Source organism: Stomoxys calcitrans, chromosome 5, assembly GCF_963082655.1.
Source record: "Stomoxys calcitrans chromosome 5, idStoCalc2.1, whole genome shotgun sequence".
NCBI classification, from domain to species: Eukaryota; Metazoa; Arthropoda; class Insecta; order Diptera; family Muscidae; genus Stomoxys; species Stomoxys calcitrans.
The window spans coordinates 41,984,552-42,008,059 of NC_081556.1; the positions used below are offsets into that span (position 1 = coordinate 41,984,552).

The 23,508-nt window shown below is 36.7% G+C and overlaps 2 protein-coding genes across 2 annotated transcripts in view; both read right to left on the reverse strand.

The window, feature by feature from the left end:
• The window catches only part of LOC106087051 (protein FAM8A1), a 325,072-nt gene extending 302,383 nt beyond the window's left edge, over positions 1–22,689 (reverse strand). Inside the window, exon 1 of the mRNA XM_059370551.1 lies at positions 22,686–22,689. The gene's annotated coding sequence lies outside the window, so the exon portion shown is untranslated. The remainder of the gene's footprint in view (positions 1–22,685) is intronic.
• The window catches only part of LOC106086165 (D-beta-hydroxybutyrate dehydrogenase, mitochondrial), a 35,654-nt gene continuing 14,801 nt past the window's right edge, over positions 2,656–23,508 (reverse strand). The window contains exons 3-9 of the mRNA XM_013250720.2: positions 19,128–19,373; positions 4,230–4,436; positions 4,007–4,160; positions 3,777–3,851; positions 3,414–3,595; positions 3,246–3,347; positions 2,656–3,182 (exon numbers count right to left, since the gene is read on the reverse strand). Of these exons, the coding sequence (XP_013106174.2) occupies positions 3,015–3,182; positions 3,246–3,347; positions 3,414–3,595; positions 3,777–3,851; positions 4,007–4,160; positions 4,230–4,436; positions 19,128–19,373 (1,134 nt within the window). The 3' untranslated portion in view covers positions 2,656–3,014. The remainder of the gene's footprint in view (positions 3,183–3,245; positions 3,348–3,413; positions 3,596–3,776; positions 3,852–4,006; positions 4,161–4,229; positions 4,437–19,127; positions 19,374–23,508) is intronic.

Sequence of the window (23,508 nt, forward strand, 5' to 3'; positions counted from 1 at the left end):
TATAACAGGTTATAGACCAATTTCAATGATACTTAGCACAGTTGTTGGATATCATAAAATAACACGTTGTGCAAAATTTCATTCCAATCGGATAAGAATTGCGCTCTCTAGAGGCTCAAGAAGTCAAGACCCAAGATCGGTTTATATGGCTGCTATAACAGGTTATGAATCGATTTGAACCATACCTGGCACAGTTGTTGGATATCATAACAGAATACTTCCTGCAAAATTTCATTCCAATCGGATAAGAATTGCGCCCTCTAGAGGCTCAAGAAGTTAAGACCCAAGATCGGTTTATATGGCAGCTATAACAGGTTATAGACCAATTTCAATGATACTTAGCACAGTTGTTGGATATCATAACATAACACGTTGTGCAAAATTTCATTCCAATCGGATAAGAATTGCGCTCTCTAGAGGCTCAAGAAGTCAAGACCCAAGATCGGTTTACATGGCAGCTATAACAGGTTATAGACCGATTTCAACCATACTTAGCACAGTTGTTAGATATCATAACAAAATACTTCGTGCGAAATTTTATTTTTATCGGATAAGAATTGCGCCCTCTAGAGGCTTAAGAAGTCAACACCCAAGATCGGTTTAAATGGCAGCTATATCAGTTTATGAACCGATTTAAACCATACTTGGTACAGTTATTGGATATCATAACATTATACTTCCTGCAAAATTTCATTTAATCGGATAAGAATTGCGCCCTCTAGAGGCTCAAGAATTCAAGACCCAGGATCGGTTTATATGGCAGCTATACCAGGTTATGAACTGATTTTAACCATACTTGGCACAGTTGCTATAACAGGGTATGAATCGATTTGAACCATACCTGGCACAGTTGTTGGATATCATAACAGAATACCTCTTGCAAAATTTCATTCCAATCGGATAAGAATTGCGCCCTCTAGAGGCTCAAAAAGTCAAGACGCAAGATCGCTTTATAAGGCAGCTATAACAGGTTATACACCTATTTCAACCATACTTGGCACAGTTGTTGGATATCATAACAAAACACGTCGTGCAAAATTTCATTCAAATCGGATAAGAATTGCGCCCTCTAGAGGCTCAAGAAGTCAAGACCCAAGATCGGTTTACATGGCAGCTATAACAGGTTATAGACCGATTTCAACCATACTTAGTACAGTTGTTAGATATCATAACAAAATACTTCGTGCGAAATTTTATTTTTATCGGATAAGAATTGCGCCCCTAGGAGCTCAAAAAGTCAAGAATCAGGATCGGTTTATATGGCAGCTATATCAGGTTATGAACCGATTTGAACCATACTTGGCACAGTTGTTAGATATCATAACAAAACACGACGTACAAAATCGGATAAGAATTGCGCCCTCTAGAGGCTCAAGAAGTCAAGACCCAAGATCGGTTTATATGGCAGCTATATCAAAACATGGACCAATATGGCCCATTTACAATCCAAACCGACATACACTAATAGGAAATATTTGTGCAAAATTTCAAGCGGATAGCTTCTCTCCGTCGAAAGTTTGTGTGCTTTCGACAGACAGACGGACGAATGGACAGACGGACGGACGGACAGACGGAAGGACGGACGGACAGACGGAAGGACGGACGGACAGACGGAAGGACGGATGGACGGACAGATGGAAGGACGGACGGACAGACGGAAGGACGGATGGACGGACAGACGGACGGACGGACGGAAAGACAGACGGACGGACGGACAGACGGACGGACGGATGGACAGACGGACAGATGGACGGACATGGCTAGATCGACATAAAATGTCACGACGATCAGGACTTTATATACTTTATGGGGTCTCAGATGAATATTTCGAGTAGTTACAAATAGAATGACGAAATTAGTATACCCCATCCTATGGTGGAGGGTATAAAAAGCGGCTTCGGCTTACGGCATCTTTCCTCGATGTTCCTCTTCCACTACAGTTTCGAATCGAGGACTACCTTCGACAGCCCTAAGATGACCCCGTCCAAGGACGGGAGTCTGAATTCCGGCATCTTATATCTATGCGTTAAAAGCACCAGTTCTGTCTTCCCTGGGTTAGTCCTCAACCCATTTCTGGTAGCCCATTGCTACAACCTCATCAGTGACCCTTCCAAGATCTCGCTGATCGTCGACAGAAACTTGCCGCGGACCAGCAGCACGACGACGTCCGCAAAAGCGATAATCCTCGTACCGTTCCCACCGAGATCCATCAAGATTTCATTAATCACGAGGTTCCACAGTATCGGTGAGAACACCCCTCCTTCGGGAGTTCCTCTGATCACCCGCCTTCTGGCCACACAATCTCCCAGGTTTGTATCAATAATCCTGCCTTAAAGCATATTATTTGTCCATTGGCAGATTAAGGGGTCCAGTGCGGCGACTATCGCCCCAATCTCCACATTATTGAAAGCCCCCTCAATATACAAGAAGGCCGCCATAGTGTAATCCTTCTGTCGGAGAGACGTCTCTCAAATGTCGCCAGCATTGAGAAGGGATAACCATTGCCTTAAATTTTGTCTGATGTTCTCGCCAGGATTCGAGCGCAGGCGTTCAGCGTCATAGGCGGACATAGGCTACAGTGGCACGAATTTGACATCCACAATCAGGGCCCCACCCTAAAAAACTATTAGAGAGTCAAAGAAGATGCAGCGGAGCTGCTGTTTTAACCATTAGTTGATTAAACAGAAGTTTTATTTTCGGAATTTTATTTTTTAAAAAAAAACTAAATCAAAAATTTCTTTATTTATGTAAAATAGAAATCGGGATTAAATTATTACAAATTAGAGAAACAATGCCGCTTGCTAAATGCTAACTAAAATGCTGTTATTCATTCAATATTGAATTTCTGGTTACTTTTCTAAAATTGACTTATCATAAGAAAATACATATCCCTTTTCCATTACAGGACTACTGCATACACATTGGAGCGTTTTTCGCTCATTCACTTAAAAAACAATTTCGTTATGGTTTTTCTTCAAACCTATACTTTTTCAGTCAATTTTTGTTTTTGGTCCTTATTTTCTGGGTACACCATAGAAAGCCTCGTACAAGGAGGGAGGCAAATGTTCAGCCATAAAGATTTGCAATTTCTCCTTGGGTGTGACAGGAGTATAGCGGGCCATGGGAAAGGAGCGAGTGGTGGCATCGATAAGAACACGTACTGCGGGTTGTATATCAGCAGCCTAGAGGAAGGAAGGAGAAAAAGGATTTTAAGGATTTTTCACATGTTTTCAGAATGGACTTACCTCTCTGGAATATTTCTCAATGGAGGTCATGGCAGCTTCATAATAATCCTCGCCATAGGCCTTCTTTTGTTCCACCGACATTTGGGCCCACATTTTCTTGGCCTGTTGTGAGTAGTTTATAGTCTTAGTTGGTTGAAGTTTATGAAAAGGTGTTTAGGCTGATTTTACCTGTTCCCTTAGTTCAGTTTCATTGAGCCAAGCATTGCCAGGTGTGAATTCACCGGCAGCCACTACCGAAACATCAACTCTGCGTGGACGCATTTCTTGGCGCAGGCAAGCAGCAAAGCTTTCAATGGCAGCCTGGGTGGCACATTGGACACTGCGCACGGGTGTGGGAATTTTGTTGAGACCTTAAAGGGGCAAGAATATAATTTGGTAAAATTTTCCACAGAAAAGAAATTTGTAGAAATTTAAAAAAAAAAAAATTGCTATAAAGTTTGAGAAATTATAGAAACTTTGCTTAAAGGATTCCAGCAAGCTTTGGGTTTAATAGAGGCTTTCCCTTTTTTTTTGTTCACCCTCATTACCTACCAGATGTTAGGAAGATAACACGTCCATGGGCATTACGAATCAAAGGCAACATCAATTGTGTTAAACGAGCACAGCCTAGAAAGAAAAATCGTTAAAATTTTGACACCGTCATTCATAAAACTTAAAACAGTTTAACAGTAGGTTTGAAATCTGTCAAATCAGACTATTTTATGGCTACTTTAAATTTTATGAATATGGGCATTAGTTATGTGTGTCTCTATGTATCTTACCCAGCAAATTCAAATCCAAAGATTTACGCAACACAGCAAATGGCAACCATTCCATTTCGCCCAAAGCAACCCATTGTGCACAATGGATCAAACCCCACAAACCCTGGGTACCGAAAGGCAAATGTTCAGAGACATATAAGGCAGCTTCCAAAAGCTAAATGAAAAATGTAAAAGAAAATTGAAAAAGAAAAAATTTACTATGGAAACGGCTCTCAAAACTTACTGTCTTTTCTGAAGTAACATCCAAGTGAATGGTTTTCATGCGTCCTGAAGTTTCCTCTCTCAAAATGGTAGCCTCTTCGGATTCTTCAATGGGTACATTGAAACCCGCAAAGACATGGAAACCTAAGTCGTCTAATTTCTTAGCCAAATACCAGGCAATGGGAGATTCACAGCCAGTGATGAGAACAGCTTTGCCCGAGGCAGAGACCTAGAAAAGTAAGAGAAAACAAAAAAAGTTTAAATCAAAAAATTAAAAAAAAAAAAAATTTTAAATCCAGAATACATTTTTTTTGATTTGTTTTCCTTTTTGTAATTTTTAAGGTAAAATTGTTATCAAAAAAAAAGTATGTTAGCCTTTCACCTTTTTTCCAAAACATTTATTGATACTTTCCTTTCTACAATTCCTCTTAAATAACCCTCTCTGGCCCGCAGTGTATTAAGCGAACCTATAAAATTCAACAGCATCCCAGGGCAGACATGACCGTACACACGTATTGGCCTTAAAATATAATAATATGGGTGTCGTGTTGAGCTCATGTTTGCGTGTCATGGGTTTTGACTTCTGTGTGTACATGTGTGCATGTGTGTCTATGCATTGAATTGTTTTTGTGTATGTCAGTTTGGCCAAACAAACTGGATTTCCGTTTCCCATAATAACAGGGATATCAACTGTGGCCAAGTAAGATATCGAGAAAGCCGAGAGAGAGTGAGAGAGAGAGAGCGGAACCGAGAGCGATAAAGGGAGAGTAGATTAAACTATGAAATGCATGTATGCTGATATTTCACCTAATATTTCCCACACCCCACCTCTCCTACAAAGTGGTGTTTGATTGTTGCCATATTCCCATTCTTCGCTCTGAGAATTGAGTTGTTGTCCTTGTTGATGGGTGTAGCCATTATTGTTGCTGTAGTTTTTTTTCTTATCCAACAAATCCTGGTAAACAATCAATGATGAACAAGAGCAAAAGTCCAACGGCAGTATGTTGTGAATAGATTACTTGCAGTGAACAAGTATCGAACGAGGCTTTGAAATAGGGATTGGAATAGTTGAGAAAAAAATCTGGCACAAAATATCTGGCACAAATCTGGCGAATCTCCATATTTGAGGGAAGGTAATTTTTTTTACCCAATGTAGTGCTTATTGACATTTGTTTTAAATCCTTGGATGTCCAAGTGGGTGGGAAAAACATAAGCCGGAAGTCGATTCCACATACGAACGGTTCGGGCAAAATAAGAATTCTCTCTATAATGCATTGTGCGTTCCGCTGGCCAATCAACTACAAACGGGTGTGAGTTCCTGGAATGTCTAGTATCCCTGACATACATCCTTACATCAGGAATAAGAAGACGAATATCAGACGAACACACATCATGAAAGTACAGTTAGAGCAGCGCCAAAAAATCCACATTGCGACTATGATGAAGGGAGGCAATAGAGTTGGATTCCTCACTAACCCCAATCAACGCCATCGCTCTCCTCTAATGATCCTTGATAGCTCCAGGGATGATTTTGAAACTCCAGCCCATACATGTGAGTTGTACTCCATTTTCGGACTTATGAAAGTGGTGTAGATGTTAAGAAGATCAGATGGAGTGAAGTAATTCTTACACCGTTTAAGGAAGCCTAAACACTTGAATGCTTCTTTCGCCACTTTAAATACATGTTTAGCCCAACGGACATCACTTTGTCTCTTCATGCCCAGAACATCAAGAGCTTCTGATTTATCAACGTCTATACCGTTGATAGGCAGATGATCGTAATGGGTCAGCGAATCGTTTGTGTGACAACAAGCAGCACTGAGACTTCCGTGCATTAAAATCTACTCGATTCATTCCACCCCACTTGGAAATGGCCAGCAAATCCTGGCAGAGTGTATCGTCCATAACCCGCCTCTTGTTCTCAATCTCTCGAAGCCTCGGCCTATGGTCGAATGAGTACAAATGACAGAGATTACTGTCATCCGCAAATAAGTAGATCGGATTCGATGTCTGACCCAATAGATCGTTGATGAAAATTAGAAAAAGAGAAGGAGAAGGAACAGAGCCCTGGGGTACACCAGTCTTATCAGAACACAGCATGCAAAATTTCAGCCAAATCGGACAAAAATTGTGGCTTGTAAGGATTCAAGAAGGCAAATCGGGAGATTGGTTTATATGGGAGCTATAGCAGGTTATAGACCGATTAGGACCATATAAGTCCCTGTTGTTTTTTTTTTTAGTAAAATTTAGTAAAATCGGCGAAAAATTCAGGCTTCCACGGTCTTAAGAAATCAAATCTGGAGATCGGTTTATATGGGAGCTATATCAGGTTATGGGAAATCATAATGCCCCTAGGTCGCCATGGTTTCTTAGGTGAATGCAATGACTTCGGATTCAACCTGAACTAAAAGTTATACCAAATATACAAACATGAGTGACAATATTACGAAGAGTTACTCTGCAGGTGGTCAATGGTCCAGTACCGTAAATCAAACCGAACCAGCAGTTTCGGCAGGGACACAATATCTGTAGGTCCCAAACTCATGTTAAAAGCAATTAACAAGCACACAACATACACCAAACCTAAACTCTATACACAATATTCTGATCCGACAAGACAACATTGACTTGCCACCCTGCGAGGATTCCTGCGATGGACTCTCGGGATTTGGAGTGAACTCACTTTAAGAAACGGATGAAGAGGACGTACAGATGGAAGAGCGGCGGGTACCGGCGGGTACAAGGGGACAAGTGGAAAGTACAGAAGACGAACGAGCAGAAAAAGGCTAAAAACGCTCGTTACGGTATCTGAGGAAGATGGAGGGTCTAGAGCCATCCATTCTAGCGATGCGTAACAAGCGTTTAATGCGCAAGCATAGGTTCCACGTTGGGAAGTACGACTCTATGATTAAAACTACTGTCGTGGAACGTATGCGACCCTCCTACAGATAAGACCGAGACCGCTAGTGGAAGTACCGCCTGCATAACACCAGGCCCAGAAAAGGGCATAACTGTTAAGCCGAGGCCTTCCATTGATCCTGCTGTTCCAGCAAGGGTGTTTGGGAGAGTGTCCTCCCGGCAAGATACGTCACTCACATCACAGACCCAATCCAGGGAATAAGCGACAGCAATCTGGCGATGCGCAGGTGCCTGATGGCAAAAATTCCAAGAAATTTATCCGTTTGTCATCAGCGCCTGAAATTCAGGTGTCTATCGTGAACGGGCTATCCACTGAATTATGGTTGTTAGTCAAAGAGAATATTCTCCGAGCTCTATCTGAAGCCATGTGGGATTGACTCTTTCGCGGCTTTCGATGGCGACAAGTAGCAGAAGGTCATCAAGGTCATCGGATGCGGTAATAAGAAATCTTTGGATTTTATTTCAACCTGCATCGGTGGCCTTGACCCTCTTTGGCCTGGCATGCAGATAAAGCTGTCCCCAATTGATTAGATCCCCCACTAGGCGACGCTGCGAGTGTGGATTCCTCCTCCAGTATTGGAGGACAAAGCCATACTCAGGCTGCTTGAAGGGCAGAATAAGCATCTGGCACGAGCGAGGGATAAGCATAAGGGTACGAGCGAGGGATAAAGGTAATGGCAAGGATCTCAGGATCAGGTTTGGTTCAGAATCCTTGTCACTCTTGAAGTCCTCACTGGAAGAAGTCAAGTTCGGGTTAAACCAATTGAGAATGGTCCAGCCCGGCGATGATGACGACGCCACCCAGGAAATTAAGGGGCATGGGCTGCCCGAAGCTAGTGCAGATTAACCTACACCACTTAAAGACAGCCACGGATGAGCTGCTGAGAGCTATGGAAAGAGATGGTACTGAGATGGCAATCGTTCAAGATACAAGATTCGTGGACTCAGATAACGAAATCTGAGTCTCATCTCTCCCCTTCAAAGGAAGGTAATATTAAAAGCTGTATCGTACCCAGTATGGATTTGAACCTTACTCCGATTTCTCGTTTCAGCGATAAAGACCTAACTGTAGTGGCCTTGGAAAGACCCCACAAACCATTACTTGTCCTGGCCTCCATGTACCTACCTTACGATGTGGACAACTCCTCTACAGACGCATTCCGGGTCCTGGTCGGTTGGTGCGAGGAGAAGGGGCATAACCTTGAGCTACGGGGTTAACGCCAATGTAGACCAGAGCCTCTGGGAAGGCACGGATACCAACGGAAGAGATAAGTCACTTTTTTATTACATTGCGTCCACGGGCCTAGTTGTACGCAATAGGGCCACCGGATCAGGAAACAGGTTATAGATAAAACCCTTGTGACGAATAGAGACTCGGTGAAGGTTTTGGACTGAAACCCAATGCTCCTTTTCGGATCACATTGTGCGCGCATGGGAATGCCGCACAATGACTTCTGTAGGAGTCTCGAGGAGCCTCGATGAGAATAAAGAGGAGACTATTGAGCACTTGCTGTGTTCATGTTCGGGTCTGCAGGGACGTAGACTTTCCATTCTGGGGAGCCATTTCTTCTGTGATCTGGGAGAACTTGCGAACGAACCTATGGTAGGTTTGGTGAGATTTAGTTTAATTTATTTCAACTTTTTCTGTAACTAGCCTCATAGAACGTTACAAAACTACTGTTGAAGGAACAGAATGGTTCCGACGGGGAGTGCCATAAACTCCGGCGTAGGTACATTCGCGGTTGCGTGGGGATGGGTTTTTCTTTTATAAGTGTTTAATCTCTAGCCCGAGGTCTCACATCTTCTTCCTCTTCCCTTTCTTTCGAGGGCACCACAATGGGCTGGAGTGGCCTCTGAGTGAACTCACCGTTGGTGGGCAACCCACTCAACCTACAAAAAATGTTCATTTATAAACTTTTTTATAGAAAAAGTTCCTTTATCAACTTTTTTACAGAAAAAAAGTTCATTTATGAACTTTTTTATAGAAACAGTTCGTTTATGAACCTTTTTATTAAAAAAAAATTCTTTTATCAACGTTTTTATAGAAAAAGTTCATTTATGAACTTTTTTTATAGAAAAAGTTCACTAATGAACTTTTTTATAGAAAAAGTTCATTTATGAACTTTCTTTATAGAAAAAGTTCATTTATGAATTTTTTATAGAAAAAGTTCATTTATGAACTTTTTTATAGAAAAAGTTCACTTATGAACTTTTTTTAGAAAAAGTTCACTTACGAACTTTTTTATAGAAAAAGTTTACTTATGAACTTTTTTATAGAAAAGATTAATTTATGAACTTTTTTATAGAAAAGATTCATTTATAAACTTTTTTATAGAAAAAGTTTATTTATGAACTTTTTTATAGAATAAATGAACTTTTTCTATAAAAAAGTTCATAAATGAACCTTTTCTATAAAAAAGTTCATTAGTGAACTTTTTCTATAACAAAGTTCATGAATGAACTTTTTCTCTAAAAAAGTTCATGAATGAACTTTTTCTATAAAAAAGTTCATGAATGAACTTTTTCTACAATAAAAAGTTCATAAATGAACTTTTTCTATAAATAAGTTCATAAATGAACTTTTTCTATAAAAAAGTTCATTTATGAAAAAAAGTTCATAAATGAACCTTTTCTGTAAAAAAGTTTATAAATGAACTTTTTCTGTAAAAAAGGTCAAAAATGAAATTTTTCTATAAAAAAGTTCATAAATGAACTTTTCTATAAAAAAGTTCATAAATAAACTTTTTCTATAAAAACGATCATAAATAAACATTTTCTATAAAAAAGTTCATAAATGAACTTTTTCTATAAAAAAGTCCATAAAAGAACTTTTTCTATAAAAAAAGTTCATAAAAGAACTTTTTCTATAAAAAAGTTCATAAATGAACTTTTTCTAAAAACAGTTCAAGAAGTTCATAAATGAACTTTTCTATAAAAAAGTTCATAAATAAACTTTTTCTATAAAAACGATCATAAATAAACATTTTCTATAAAAAAGTTCATAAATGAACTTTTTCTATAAAAAAGTCCATAAAAGAACTTTTTCTATAAAAAAAGTTCATAAAAGAACTTTTTCTATAAAAAAGTTCATAAATGAACTTTTTCTAAAAAAAGTTCAAGAAGTTCATAAATGAACTTTTTTATAGAAAAAATTCATTTATTAACTTTTTTATAGAAAGAGTTCATTTATGAACTTTTTTATAGAAAAAGTTCATATATGAACTTTTTTGTAGAAAAAGTTCACTTATGAACTTTTTTTTAGAAAAAGTTCACTTACGAACTTTTTTATAGTAAAAGTTTACTTATGAACTTTTTTATAGAAAAGATTAATTTATGAACTTTTTTATAGAAAAGATTCAATTATAAACTTTTTTATAGAAAAAGTTTATTTATGAACTTTTTTATAGAATAAATGAACTTTTTCTATAAAAAAGTTCATAAATGAACCTTTTCTATAAAAAAGTTCATAAATGAACTTTTTCTATAACAAAGTTCATAAGTGAACTTTTTCTACAAAAAAGTTCATATATGAACTTTTTCTATAAAAAAGTTCATAAATGAACTCTTTCTATAAAAAAGTTAATAAATGAATTTTTTCTATAAAAAAGTTCATTTATGAACTTCTTGAACTTTTTTTAGAAAAAGTTCATTTATGAACTTTTTTATAGAAAAAGTTCTTTTATGAACTTTTTTTATAGAAAAGTTCTCTAGTTCTCTCTTATTGTTTTTATTGCAATCAATAATTTATAATCGCTGTGTTTAGCATATCATTTGTAAATCACTTTCACAGTTGATGTTGACTACGGGAGATTTCTCAATTTTTCGTGCATAAATTTCCCCATGCTTCACCCATACAAACTTCCAATTGGCATCGCTGGCTTTGTTTTTTGCCATCCACAACAAATGTCTTTTGCTTGCAGTCAACTGATCATTTATATAAATGTACTTATGTTTGCCCGTTCCATCGTCATTGTTGACATCAGTTGCTTCGATTCTATGCCTTTCAATTTTGTCCATTATTTCTCTCTTCTTACGAAGAGAGCTGAACTCAACAATAAGCTTTGTTTTCCCTTTCGTGAGGTATGCGTTATCGATGTCGTTTGAAAAGTACAATTACATAGATAAAGAAAAAGATTGATAAAAAAGTAAAATAAAATGAACAATAATACTGAATTAATTTATAATTACAATCAAATAAGTGAGTTTTATTTGAAGTATCCACTTTCATTTATTTATATGAACATTAGATCGTTAAGAAAAAACTTCTCAACCTTCTTGGCCAACATAAATAAAATCATCGATTCAATTGAATTAATTATACTCGTCGAAACAAATATTGCAGATGATGAAAATGACTTTTTTAATATTAATGATTTCAATGGCACCTTTCTTAACAGAGAGGGTATTGGCGGTGGTATAGCCATATATGTGAAACGAAACTTAAAGTACATCACAATGAATCTTACTACCCAATATTATGAATCAATTCGACTAGACATATCGATTGGCAATAAAGAACTATCTATTCTATCTATCTATCGCCCTCCAAGTAAAAACACAAGATTGTTTATAGATGAGTTGGAACATAGTATTAAAGAAATTCATAAAAATCAGGCCTTAATAATAATTGGTGATATGAATATTAATATAGCCGCAGAAATAAACAAAACCACTAGATCTTACTTGGATATGATGTCCGCTTATGGTTTAGAATGCATGGTTACCAACATAACAAGAGAAGAGGTAAACAAAAATAAAGGTACGTGCATTGACCACCTATTTATACGTAAAACCAAATCCATACCATCAGCTAGCGCATCGGTTATACTCACTACTATTTCGGATCACTACTCCCTATTCGGATGTATGGGAGTCGACAACAACCAATTTATAAGCAGCGAATGCACAGCGAAGGGAAATGCAAGCATTAGCAAGGAGCCATCTAAATTTTTTTCAGTTAATTCTAAAAAAGTAAATGATCTTATAAAAAAAACAGATTGGAGGAATATAATTAATCAAAATGAAAGCTGCAACGCAAAATTTGAAAGTATGTATCTCAAATTCAAAGAAATATATTCAAACTCGACCCAAATGTCAAAAAAAATCAAAAAAAGAAACAATTATCCATGGCTGAGTGACCAAATTTTGAAATGTTGCGATATGAAAGACAAACTTTATCAACGGCATAGAAAAAACAGAAACAATTTAGAAAAAGAAAGAGAATATAAATCATTCAACAACAAACTTAACCAAATGATAAACAATGCCAAAAATGAATACAGGATGAAGGAATTCATAAAAAATAGAAAAAACATGCGTGGTACCTGGTCATTAATAAATGAAATTATCGGGAAAAAAACTCACAATGTGGATGAAGTCATAAAGAGAAACTTCAAAAATATAGACCTAAAAATAGTTACCGAAGAATTCGCTATACAATTTAAAGCAAATGTCCAAAATATTCTTCATGACTGTGATATAAAAACAAACTTTTCTCAAGTAATAAGAGCCCAAAATACAATTTTTATGGAACAAACCAATGAAACTGAAATTTTAAATATAATTAAAAACATTAATTCCAATAAAGGAGCCGGCTTTGATGGGATTCGACCGGTGGATATTAGAAAAAATGCAGAAATATTTGCACCAATAATAACCAACATTGTAAACTCCAGTTTAAATGAAAACGTAATTCCCAATATGTTTAAAACTGCACTTGTAAGGCCTATATATAAAAATGGAAATAAAACTGACTATAACAATTATCGACCAATATCTATTCTACCAGTGATCGAAAAGGTACTGGAAGAAATTGTTGTACGAAGGATGAACGATTTTTTGTGCAGATATAAGATTATAAGCAAGCAGCAATATGGTTTCCAAAAAGGACGAAATATTAACCAACTACTGGGTCACTTTTCATCATATATAAATAAATGTCTAGATACAAAAATGCATTGCCTCGTACTATTTGTTGACTTTAGCAAAGCGTTCGACACCTTATCACATGCAAAACTTCTTGATGTACTGGAAAGAGTTGGCATACGAGGAAACTGCCTGGAATGGATCAAAAACTACTTGTACTGCAGAAAATACAGAGTCAAAATTGATGAACATCTGAGCCAGGAGAAGGATTTGCATTATGGAGTTCCTCAAGGATCAAAACTCGGGCCCATACTATACCTAATATATGCAAACGAAATGATTAGACAAGCCAACTGCAGCAAAATATTTGCCTATGCTGATGATACGGCTATAATTGTTGCGCACAATGATTTGGAGAGAGCAGTAGAGAATATGCAAAATGAGCTTTACAACACAACAAAATGGTGCCATGACAATGGATTAATCATCAATGCGAACAAAACCAAGCTAATGCATATTAAACAGCCTCACATTCCAACGTGTGACATAAACATAAAGTTTCATAACAATGACTGCCTGCATAAGAAACAACTATCTACAACATTTGCAAATGATACATGCGATAAAATAATCGAGGTAGTTGGTACATATAAATACCTTGGAGTTATGGTTGACCATAATTTTAACTGGAAGGAACATATTCTGAACCTGAATAAAAAGTTAAGAAAAGTCTCCTATGTGCTTTATCATCTAAATAATTGTGCGCCAATACACGTAACCAAACAGGCGTACTACTCATTAGCGGAATCCTACATACGTCACGGCATTACAGCATATGGAAACTCTTCTCATTGCAATACACTACAAAAGTCTCAAGATAGGCTAATTAAAATATTAATGAAAAATAAATCAGCCAATTCACCCCGCAATCACTTACAATACGCCTCCACTCTCACCCAAAGATACACTTCCGTCCGACAAAATCAGATCAATTATAATACACCCGAAGAGACAATAAAGGAGTTCATGAAAATTCAAAATATAATGACCATCAAGAACATTTATAAAACAACAATAATCAAGGAATTCGAAGACGCAAATTTTTTGGAGCCTATCAGTCACTCCCATAATACGAGAAGAAGAGCTGAAGGAAGATTTAAAACGCCAAGATTCAATAACAAATATGGCAAGAACTCGATTGAAGTACAATTACCCAGCATTTTAAACACCTTGCCAATGGAAATTTTTAGCTTACAAAACAAAATTAAGAGAAGAAAAAATATTAAACAATTTTTCTTAAACTCGCAATGAAGCGAAAAATTTAAATAATATTGTAAAATATGAACTAAGAATCAAATTTGTTAATTAATTTTTTTATACATTGTCTTTTATAAAACCTGCATACAAGCCACGGCTTCGCGGGGATTATTTGTTATGTATGGAAACAATTTGTTACTCAATAAAATTCAAATTGAAATTGAAAAAAATGAACTTTTTCTATAAAAAAGTTCATGAATGAACTTTTCTATAAAAAAGTTCATGAATGAACTTTTTCTTCAATAAAAAGTTCATAAATGAACTTTTTCTATAAATAAGTTCATAAATGAACTTTTTCTATAAAAAAGTTCATTTATGAAAAAAAGTTCATAAATGAACTTTTTCTATAAAAAAGTTCATTTATGAAAAAAAGTTCATAAATGAACTTTTTCTGTAAAAAAGTTTATGAATGAACTTTTTCTGTAAAAAAGGTCAAAAATGAAATTTTTCTATAAAAAAGTTCATAAATGAACTTTTCTATAAAAAAGTTCATAAATAAACTTTTTCTATAAAAACGATCATAAATAAACATTTTCTATAAAAAAGTTCATAAATGAACTTTTTCTATAAAAAAGTCCATAAAAGAACTTTTTCTATAAAAAAAGTTCATAAAAGAACTTTTTCTATAAAAAAGTTCATAAATGAACTTTTTCTATAAAAAGTTCAAGAAGTTCATAAATGAACTTTTTTATAGAAAAAATTCATTTATTAACTTTTTTACAGAAAGAGTTCATTTATGAACTTTTTTATAGAAAAAGTTAATTTATGGACTTTTTTATAGAAAAAGTTCATTTTTTACCTTTTTTACAGAAAAAGTTCATTTATAAACTTTTTTATAGAAAAAGTTAATTTATGGACTTTTTTATAGAAAAAGTTCATTTTTTACCTTTTTTACAGAAAAAGTTCATTTATAAACTTTTTTATAGAAAAAGTTCATTTATGAACTTTTTTATAGAAAAAGTTCATTTATGAACTTTTTTATAGAAAAAGTGCATTTATGAACTTTTTTATAGAAAAAGTTCATTTATGAACTTTTTTATAGAAAAAGTTCATATATGAACTTTCGCATAGAAAAAGTTCATTTATGAACTTTTTCATAGAAAAAGTTCTTTTATGAACTTTTTTATAGAAAAAGTTCGTTAATGAACTTTTTATAGAAAAATTTCAGTTATGAACTTTTTTATAGAATTAGAAAAAGTTCATTTATGAACTTTTTTATAGAAAATTTTTGTAAAGAAAAGTTCATTTATAAAAAAATTCCCTTAATGATTTCTTTCCCTTACCAAGCTACCGAAGCATTCAAAAACCTAAACCCTATTTAGAAACTAAGAATGTCCAAAAATCGAACTTACAAATGGACCACAAAAACATGAACATGTGCAGAACTACCTACCAAAACATTTTTATTGTCGGACATTGATTGTATTCGCTAGTCTTCCTGCCATTTCAAGGTTTGCTTATGCCATTATTATCTCCCCCAGGGATGAGTGCTTGTTGTTTAGAATTTTCTTTATCTTCGGGTTGTGCTTCAGATCTGCCCTCGCCGCCCCCTTTTGCTTAGGGTATGGTAAGAACCTACGTCTTCTCTGCTCATCCCATCTTGGCTCATCATTAGCATGAGAGCTCCCAGTTTTGTATCTATTTTTAGTCACAAGGTTTATTATGTGTATACGTTTTTATGGTTTATAGTGTACGTGATGGTGTTCGAGTGGGGGTGTTAGTTTGTCGTGTCGTCGTGTGGGTCTCTGCTATGTATTGAGCTGTGTTGGTATCGAAGCTACAAGCTGGTATTGTTTTCGCTTGTTGTACGTTGAGAATACCCACAGACCAAGTTATTGAGAACAAGAAGAGGCAAAGAAAACCAAAAAAGAAATTAAAGAAATTAAGTACGAAGCAAGAGACAATATGAAGATAGCAAGAGGTTGGTGTTGGCCGGAAATAACAACCACAACAACAGTTGGTTTATTATTTCTTGGTAAAACGAACAATGAGAAGAATGGGGAAAATAACGATACTTCCAATCACTTATCGTCTTCCACAATAAGCCTCTCACCCTAACATTGGGTGTCTATTGAGCGGAAGCATGGGTACATAGACCAACCCCCCGCACATCAAACTCGAGCACATTTCGAACCCCGGAGGAAAAAATTGTTCAAGGAATTATCTCTGCTGTGAGAGATATCACTGAGTTACTAATGCATCAGTTGTGGTTGTTCCTTATTAAGTAGCTTTATTCCAATGCAATTGTTTAGCTAAAGCAAAGAAGGGAGCTGTTACGTCAGAGTTCTAGGTTTTATTATATAAGCCTAAAAGAAGACTATGAGAAAATGCAAGACACCTGTGGTGAAAAGTTTAAGCAGGTGATTGGCAATCTGCAAGTATGAATTTCAAACCGATTTTCTTTCACTTCCTTGAGTATCTTCAGCCTATTAATAATTAATGACTACAATGTAAGTAATAACTGAACTTTACAAACAAAAAGGTTCAAAGCTAACAACAACAACAACAACATTTCATATTTTTATGTTTTTAATAATAAAAAGTTCGCAAATGAGATTTTTCCGTAAAAGAAAAAAAGTTTATGAATGCTCCATTTCAAGTAAAAAAGTTCATAAACAGACTTTTGCTGGCCATCGTAGTGCAGAGGTTGCATGTCCACCCATAGCACTAAACAGGTTCGAATCCTGGCGAGAATATAAAAAAAAGTTAGTTTGGCCGGGCCGAATCTTATATACCCTCCACCATGGATCGCATCTGTTGAGTTCTTTGCGCAGTATCTCTTTTTAGGCAAACAAAGAATAATGAATATGGACGGAGGAGGAGCTATATCAAGTTATAGTTCGATTCGGGTCTCAAGAAGCAAACTCGGGAGATCGGATTAAATGGGAGCTGTGTCAAGCTATAGATCGATTCAGACCATATTGAACTCGATTTGGACGATACTTCGCATAAATGTTGAGAGTGATACCAAAACACCACGTGCAAAATTTCAGTCAAATCAGATAAGAATTCCGCCTTCTAAAAGCTCAAGAAGTCAAGACCCAAGATCGGTATATAGCAGCTATATCAGGTTATGGACCGATTTGGCCCATTTACAATCCCAACCAACCTACACCAATAAAAAGTGTTTGTGCAAAATTTCAAGCGGCTAGCTCTACTCCTTCAAAAGTTAGCGTGCTTTCGACAGACAGACGGACGGACGGACAGATGGGTGGACATGGCTAGTTCGACTTAAAATGTCACGACGATCAAGAATATATATACTTTATTGGGTCTTGGACGCATATTTCGAGGTGTTACAAACAGACGAAATGACGAAATTAGTATACCCCCATCCTATGATGGAGGGTATAAAACGACTTATGATGAATAGTGCCTTGTTTGCTGTGCGTTTTTTTTATTGGTTTCATTTAATTATTTCACAATTTGTATCAATGTATGGGTAATCACATTTTGAGTCCTTGTAAACTAACATTGCTATTGGTCTATTGATATTGCAATATGTATTGCCTGCTTTAAGGCGCATAGTGTCCTTGGTTTTTTTTCTTTTGCTTTATACTCTAGGCTTAATATAGACAAAATATTGTTGCCTGCCCACAGCCATGGAATATTGTATTGCTCCTTTGACTTAGCCTTAGCCGGGTATCCTATTACACACAATTCCCTTTCTCTAGGATGTTTTTTTTTTTTGTTTTTTTAGTAGATTGTGTATGGGTTGGCTAGAGCATGGGTTGGTTTTTTTTAGTAGTGTTCCTGGTTTTCTTGTTGTTTTGAGACAACCACCACAATGTCGTTGGGCAGAAGATTATATTGTGGTTAGCCATAAGACCATGATACTAATGGGGTGTCAAATTCTAGTGTTGCTTACCTTGCTCACCATGGGACAGCAGCAATAAGAAATTTTTTAAAGCAAAAAAAAAAATGGAAAGTGATTTTATTTTCTAATTCAACTTTAACACAAAGCAAGAAAAGGCCACCTTCTTCTACCTTTGGCCATTTTTTGCTTTTGGTAAAAGGTCATTGAAAGGCTGAATCTTACTTTGTGGAGGTTTATGTTCATTGCTTCTTGGAAAAAGTTTTCTAATTAAAAATATTTCCCTTTTAATTATCCTCTCCGGAAGAAAGGTTGCGGTGCAGGATGATGCTGATGATGATGGCCAAGTTGTTGCCGAATGGAGGTAGTTGCTGAGTAATTAGTTGGAGAACAGGACTATGATTAGCTACAGACGTTTTTTGATTGTCTGCTTGGACAGTTGTCTGGGGCGTAAGATGCTGTGGCTGGCAAGGGCATAGGGTTATTTGATTGAGAGAAAATGAAAGACAAACATTTAACTTTTCCGTGCAAGAATCTGTAGTTATTGTTTTTAGGGAGTGAGTGCCGAAGGTTTGCCATGTTCTTGTTCACTGCCAAATTTTTTTGGGTTTGGAGTTGGGGGGGTTTATATCATAAGACACAAGCACACAGAGTAACAACTTTTTAAAGGGGATGGCCATATACACCAACACACTTTCTAGCTCTTCGTTTGTTTTTCTGTCCATCCTTCCATTAGGCTTCAATGTGAAAGGTTTTCTTTTGTTAAGGTCTTTATATTTTTTTTTATGTTAAAAAAAGTTAATTTTTACTCCCAAGTTTCTTTTTCTGGTTGTCAATAATTTTTGGATTTTAATTTTATTTTTAGTTTGGATTTTTTATTTTTAGTTTTATTAATTTTAGGCAATATTTCAAGTTTTTAACTTTTTTCCTTTCTTTCAACCTGTTTGCCGTTTTATTTTTTTCCAGAATACTCTTTTTTTTTTTCATGCACTCATTTCCACTTACCTTGACAAAATGATAAAACAATACAGCGCCCACGGTGGACAAGGCAAACCAAACAAATACGGCAAATGTTGATACGTTGGATATTCCAAGGATATGCAAAGCATTTGATATCACTATGGCTGCCGCATGACAAAAGAGAAATGGCATAGCCAAACGCTCCAGAATGTCCCATGGAATTTCCGCTTGTTTTTGGGGCAAGACAGAAATTGAGCCACGTCTCAAGGAGGCACGCCTCGAGGCTCGTCGCTAAAAATAGAAAGCAACACGAAAAGAGAAATAAGAAAAACATGCACTCTCACCCACACTGGCATACAGACACACATACACATACACGAGAACTGATAATACAAATAAATACTTGTTAGGGAAAAAACACATTTGCAAAATATTTGCCAAATGTTTTAATTATATTGAGCTAATAATGGTGAATGTTGCTGTTTTCGTTAAATGGCTGCATAGAATGCTAATGAAATTGCACAAAAAGCCTCAAAAAACAATGACAATGAATGGCAAAAATCATTTTAATTAAACAAATGAATGCGGCACGTGTTTAAAATGTCAAAATTTGATAGGTTTTTATACCCATCACCATAGGATGAGGATATACTAAACTAGTCATTCCATTTATAATACCTCGAAATATTGATCTGCGACCCCTTAAAGTACATATATTCCAGATATTCCCGACATTTTGAGTAGATATAGCCATGTTCGTCCGTCCGTCCTTCTGTCGAAATCACGATAGCAGCCGCTTAAAAATTTGCGCAGATACTAACTTTTGATACAGGCCGTTGGGGATTGCAAATGGGCCATATCGGTTCATATTTAGATATAGCTTCCAAATAAACCGAGCTCTCGATTTGACTACTTGAGCCCTTACAAGCCGCAATTTTTGTCCGAGCTGACTTCGGTTCATAACCTGATATGGCTCGAATATAAACTTCCAATAACTGTACTAAGTATGGTTCAGTTCCCTCCATAACCTGATATAGCTGTTATATAAACCGATTTCGGATCTTGACATCTTGAGCCACTAGAGGGCGTAATTATTATTCCATTTGGCTGAAATTTTGCATGAAGTGTTTTGTTTTAACTTCCAACAACTCATATAGCTCCCATGGAAACCGATCGTGGATCTGGGTTTCTTAAGCCGCTAGAGGGCGCAGTTATCACCTGATTTGGCTGAAATTTCGTTTTCTTTTTCGAATCTTTTTCGATCGTTACTTTTCTCTAAGTATTTCGTTATGATTTTAAACAACTGTGTCAAGTATGGTTTAAATCCGGTTATAACATGATATGGGAGCTATAAACCAATCTCTAGATTATACTTCTTAAGGCTATAGAGGGCGCAATTGTTATACGATTTTGCCGAAATTTTACACAATGACTTCCACCTTGGTCACCAATAGCTAAATCAATTATGGTTCCAAATGGTTTATAACTTAATGCTTCAATGGCAAAGAAATTCGTATCCACTATCATTTGTTTCCCTATAAAGTGATAGTGGAGGGCATATAATATTCGGCCCAGCCGATCTTAGCATGTTTTTATAGCCTCCACCATAGAATGGGATGTAAACTAGTTGTTGTTGTTGTAGCAGTGTGTTGTACACTTCATCGAGTCAATCCGGTAGATACAACCGGCTGCCTTGGGATTAGGAGTAAACTAATTTCGTCATACCTCGAAATATGCTTCTAAGACCCCATAAAGAATATATAATCTTGTTCGTCATGACATTTTAAGTCCAACTAGCCATGTCCGTCCGTCTGTCCGTCCGTCCGTCTGTTGAAAGCACGCAAACTTTCGAAGGAGAAAAGATAGGGATTTGAAATTTCACACAAATACTTTTTATTAGTGTAGGTCGGTTGGGATTACAAATGGGCCAAATCGGTCCAGGTTTGATATAACTGCCATATAAACCAATCTTGGGTCTTGAATTCTTAAGCCTCTAGAGGGCGCAATTCTCGTCAGATTTGACTGAAATTTTGCAAAATCACATCAAACAATTGTGTTAAGTATGCTTTGAATCGGTTCATAACCTGATATAGCTGCCATATAAACCGATCTTGGGTTTTGACTTCTTGACTCTCTAGAGGGCGCTATTATATTTCGATTTGTCTGAAATTTTGCACATGGTGTTTTGGTATCACTTTAAACAACTGTGTTAAGTATGCTTCAAATCGGTTCATAACCTGATATAGCTGCCATTTAAACCGATCTTGGGTCTTGACTTCTTAATCCGCTAGAGTTCGCAATTCATATCCGATTTGGCTAAAATTTTGCGCGAGGTGTTTCATCATGACTTCCAACAACTGTGCAGAGTATGGCCCAAATCGGTACATATTCTGATATAGCTGCCATAGAAATCGATCTGGGATCTTGACTTCATGAGCCACAAGAGGGCGCAATTCTTATCCGATTTGACTGAAATTTGGCATGTGGCGTTCTGGTATTACTTCCAACAACTGTGCGAAGTATGGTCGAAAACGGTCTTCAACTTGGTATAGCTGCCATATAAACCGATTTTGACTTCTTGAGCCGATAGAGGGCGCAATTCTTATCCGTTTTGGCTAAAAGTTTTCGCGAGGTGTTTTTCACAACTTCCTACAACTGTGCTGAGTATGGCCCAAATCGGCACATAACCTGATTTAGCTGCCGTATAAGCCGATCGGGGATCTTGACTTCTTCAGCCCCTAGAGGGCGCAATTGTCATCCTACTTGGCTGAAATTTTGTATCTCGGCTTCTCCCATGACCTTCAATATATGTGTCCAATATGGTCTGAATCGATCTATAGCTTGATTCGGCTCCCATATAAACCGGTCTCCCGATTTAGCTTCTTAAGCCCCTACAAGGCGCAATTCTTATCCGAATGAACTCAAATATTACACAATGACTCCGAATATTGCACAATGGTCCGAATCAAGTTGCGACCCATTTATTTACTTTGCATATGTTTGAGATAAATTACAAAAATAAAACTTAATTTTCTTTGGTCCTACCCTCCGGAGGGGTAATATTCGATTATTATGTAACAAAATAGAATTTTTCTCTATGGAATTTCACTTTTTTCGTAGCATTTGCAAGCAAAAATGTGCAAAAACTGAATTTGGTTAACGCCACCACTAACGTGGCCGCTGGCATCGATGGATACCGGCACTATGCCGGCAATGTCATCGGAAGTTGCTTTGGCTGCTGCTGCGGTGAATTGCCATGCAAGTATTTGCATGAGATACTGCCAAACTAATTACAGATATACATTTTTTGGCCATCTACCAAATCGGTCAATGTACGTAAAATGCACAAAATATGAGAAAGACGCGTTGGACACCATGCATTTGCAAATGCCCACTCGAGCGATTACAGTTCGATTATGAATGAATGGTGATGGCCGCAAGAAGACACTACTCATCAAAGCAGACAGTCATGGTGCGGGGGGAGCGAACATTTTCCTGTTGCTGACCCCCTGCGGGTATTGCAAAGTGAAATCATTAAAAAAAACCGTTATCAATAAAGTATACAAATTTCAAAGAGAGTGAGTGAGAGAGAGAGAGAGAGAGAGTGATTAAGAGAGCTGGAGGCTGAATTTGATTGACATTTGACGCTCAATGTGAATTTGTGGTGATGCAATCTCGACGCTTCCCTGTTTCGTATACCCATGCCCGTGCATTATGGATATCCATCCTCATTGATTTATGGGACTTAAGCTTTCAGGAAAAACTATAGCGGCAGAGTGTGGAGGGGAGAGTGTATGCCATTGATTCTTGCTGCTTGTCGTGTGCTTGTGTGTGTGTGATGATGTGATTAACATACAGCTAATCTAAATATAAACACACAATTTGGCCAATAAATGATTTTATTCGTTTGTCTGACTCTTGCCTTACCCTGTGTATGCGGTTGGGGGTGGAGGTGGAGGTTGTGAGGGCCTGTGCTATCTGGCTGTGGTTATTGCCAAGTATGCTGTCGAACAAGATTCGTAATGTAAACAACAACAAATATTCAATATCGGCAAAGCAATCAATTGTTTGCAGCTACTCAGAGCAGAGCGTATCAAGTGTGTATTGAAGGAAAAATCACTTTTAATTGAAAATTTTCAATAACTCCCCCATTTTCTTCACACTTTCCCTCGCACAAGAGGAAGACAAATATTTAGAAAATGTTGTTGTGGTTTTGCGAGAATTTGTTTTTGCCATTTACTTTAACCTTGCTTTGCTAAAGGAGTTTTTTTTTCGATTTGTAAATTTGCAATTGAAAAGTGGGCGATTTGGTGAGACAATTTATGTTGGCCGGTCAATATCATGAGTAAGTCAGAAAGGAGGGCGGTCTGTTAAGGGGGCATGGCAAAATAGATTTTAGTTAAAGTCTATTTAGAAATAAATCTGC